At 50.2% G+C, this 3057-nt stretch overlaps 1 protein-coding gene across 1 annotated transcript; it reads right to left on the bottom strand.

The window, feature by feature from the left end:
- Window positions 1-580: 580 nt before the first annotated feature.
- RPP21 (ribonuclease P/MRP subunit p21) lies at window positions 581-2122 on the bottom strand. Its single transcript, XM_003789261.3, has 3 exons — window positions 1206-2122; window positions 1030-1130; window positions 581-936 (listed from the first exon to the last, which is right to left on the bottom strand). Exons 1-3 carry the CDS (start codon window positions 1368-1370, stop codon window positions 771-773), a joined length of 432 nt encoding a protein of 143 aa, XP_003789309.2. The 5' UTR covers window positions 1371-2122; the 3' UTR covers window positions 581-770.
- Window positions 2123-3057: the final 935 nt, after the last annotated feature.

The raw sequence follows: 3057 nt of genomic DNA, 5'->3' as shown, positions 1-3057 counted from the left end.
AGTCCCAGCTACTTGGGAGGCTGAGGCAAGAGAATTGCTTAAGCCCAAGAGTTTGAGGTTGCTGTGAGCTGTGATGCCACAGCACTCTACCAGGGACTACATAGTGAGATTCTGTCTCAAAAGAAAATACAAACTCCTTGACAAGATTTTCTTCAAGATCTATCCTGTTTCCCTCTACAGCGTCCTGTCTTGCCCCTGAACTCTCACTTCCTTGATAGCACCACAAGCTGGCTTGTCTCAGAGGCCTCACACATGGCTAGAATTTCCATTTATCACTCCCTTTGCTTATCAGGAACCTTCCCAGAACAGACATAAATAATTTAGCACTCTACCCCTCCCATTAAAGTCTTTTCCTACATTGTTTGGAAAAGGCTGCAATTTCAGTAAGAATAATGATCTAAGCACAGTACTTGACACCTTTTTTTTTTTGTAGTTTTCGGCCAGGCCGGATTTGAACCCATCACCTCGGGTATATGGGGCCAGCGCCCTATTCCTTTGAGTCACAAGCGCCGCCCACTTTACACATTTTAGAAAAGAAATATTTCTTTAATAAATGAATGGTGATGGGAATCGTTTGCTCCACAAGGCCAAAAACCAAACATTTATTAAGCATGGGTGAGGTTGCCTCATACGGTAACATCATCTCTCTGTTGCCCAAATTGGGGAAAAAAGCCAAGTCCAAACCATATGTTTGAAAGTGGAGTTAGCAACTTAACTCAGAGCTGAGAAGAGAAGGCCAACTCATGAGACTGCCAAGCCCGACCCCCATCTTAAGGTAGGAAGGAGTTGTTCGGCCTCCCGTAACCCCCTCCCCCATGCTCCGCAATCACCCCGCCTTTGCAGGAGCACTCACGTCTCTGGCGCTGGGTACAGGTGAGGCCTGGGATGAGGAGAGAAGAGCAGCCACGACAGAGAGTCCTCTTCACCGAAGGGTCCCTGGGGACGGAGAAGGAAGATGGTCCCGGCGCCCGAGCGCCCTCTCCCGTTTTGCTGCGTCCCACCCGCCGCCAGGCCCCACGGCAGTCTCACCGCCGCAAGACAAGCCGCTTCGCGATGGTCCTCTCCGTGTGGCAGTAAAACCGCGCCAGAGCCTGGTTATCGGGGTCCTGTGCAAGGACACAGTGGGCGGCCTGCGGAAAGGGAGCAGTCACTCAGGGGCCTGCGGTACCGGGCCCGCTCCCCTGCGGCCCCTGTCGCTGACTCACCTGGTACAGGAAGTTAAGCCTCTGGAAAGCCTCACGGTCCTTCACGGGCCCCGCCATCTGCTCAGCGCGAGTGTCGCAAGACCTCCCACAGGCCCCGCCCCCGCAACGCCCCCTGGGAAGTGTAGTCCCTCGGCCGCAAGCGCCACCCCGCGGCTGCACAGACATGTTTGTAAACCCTTGTCCTGCAATCCACGCCCAGGGTCCCTGTTTAGGAGTTTCGTTTCTTCGTTTTCCTCAAATTTTATGTAGCACTAGGAAGACTGCAAAGCTTTAGTGAAACAGGGCAGGATCTTAAATTTGCTAAAAATTTTCAGGATAAAAGACTGGTCTCTTTATACAAATAGGTTGGGGTGTTGGTGATGTGCAATTTATACCCAGCCAGTCCTTCCACCTTATTCTCCTGAAGCCAAAGGAGATAGATGCCTGGAAGACCAACAGATCAAAGTAACAGAGGTTGTATAACCCAAATAAAGCTCTGATACCGGTGGGGGTGAAAGCGGAAAGATCCATGAGCGTGCTGGAGAGGAAAGATCTGTGCTCAACACAGCTTCCTCCTACTTTACTACTTACCAAAGAAACACATTCCTGTTAGGCAGTGCTGGACACACAGTGGATGATCCCCAATTGCTGAGAGAATGGTTTCTAACTCCTGGTCCTAGATACAGCACACAAGCCTGTCTACAGCAACCTCTGCCCAAGACTTCATCTCACTCCCCACAGACATCCACTTCACACCCCTTCATCTCCCATTTGTTCTGTCAAGAGACCTATGACTTACTATCAGTTCCTGAGGTCACAAGCAGAGGCACGTGAGCTGGAGGGACAGAATATCAATGAACCCTTACACAGGAGGACAACGTAAGTCAAGACCTCTCCCCTGGGCTAGGCGCCCTTAGCTCAGTGGTTAGGGCGCTGGCCACATGCACTGGAGCTGCTGGATTCAAAAAGGCCTGGGCCTGCTAAAACAAACAAAAATAGCCTAGTGTTGTGGGGGTGCCTGTAGTCCCAGTTCCTAGGAAGGCTGAGGCAAGAGAATCGCTTGAGCCCAAGAATTTGAGGTTGCTGTAAGCTATGACATGGCACTCTACCGAGGGCAACAAAGTGAGACTGTCTCAAAAACAAAAACCTTTCCCCTGGGGTCAGTCACAGTGCTTCACTCTTGTAACCCTAGCACTTGGGGAGACTGAGGTGGGCGGACTGCTTGAGCTCAGGAGTTCCAGATCAGCCTGAGCCAGAGACCCTGTCTCTACAAATAGCCGGGGCATTGTGGTGGGTGCCTATAGTCCCAGCTACTGAGGAGACTGAGGCAAGAGAATCACTTGAGCCCAGGAATGTGAGCTATGAGCTATGATGCCATGGCAATCTATTGAGTGTAACAAAGTGAGACTGTCTCAAATTCAAAAAAAGAAAAGAAAAACTAGCTGGTCATTGTGGCAGGCATCTGTAGTCCTAGCTACTAGGGAAGCTGAGACAAGAGGATCTTGAGCCCATGTTGCTGTGAGCTAGGCTGATGCCACAGCACTACTCAGGGCAACAGGTTAGACTGTATCAAAAAAAAAAACCAAAAACCAAAAAACCTCTCTCCTTTCTCAGATTCCCTGCGAGGGTACGGCAGAGAACCAGTCCTCCAGCTCAGAGAAGGAAATGGCTGAAACTCTCTCTGGGACTAGTTTCACAAGGATCCTCACACTCAAATGAGAGATGTGTTAAAAATGTAGATGCCCAGGCCTACCCCAGACCTTGGACCTTAATCAATCACTGAAGGTGAGATATAGGAACGTGCATGTTTAACACCCAGTGATTCTTACACATCAACACAAGTGTATCACCAAATTACCACATGACACAGAGA

Source organism: Otolemur garnettii, unplaced genomic scaffold, assembly GCF_000181295.1.
Source record: "Otolemur garnettii isolate 467f Iridium unplaced genomic scaffold, OtoGar3 scaffold00031, whole genome shotgun sequence".
Classification (NCBI taxonomy): domain Eukaryota; kingdom Metazoa; phylum Chordata; class Mammalia; order Primates; family Galagidae; genus Otolemur; species Otolemur garnettii.
Note: the sequence above shows the minus strand (reverse complement) of the source record. Positions and strands in the feature narration are given on the sequence as shown.

Coding starts and splice junctions, on each gene's coding strand:
- RPP21 (XM_003789261.3), bottom strand. CDS start 1,370: ATGTCTGTGCAGCCGCGGGGTGGCGCTTGCGGCCGAGGGACTACACTT. Junction 1,131..1,205: donor GGCTTAACTTCCTGTACCAG/GTGAGTCAGCGA, acceptor CCCTTTCCGCAG/GCCGCCCACTGTGTCCTTGC. Junction 937..1,029: donor AAGCGGCTTGTCTTGCGGCG/GTGAGACTGCCG, acceptor CTCCGTCCCCAG/GGACCCTTCGGTGAAGAGGA.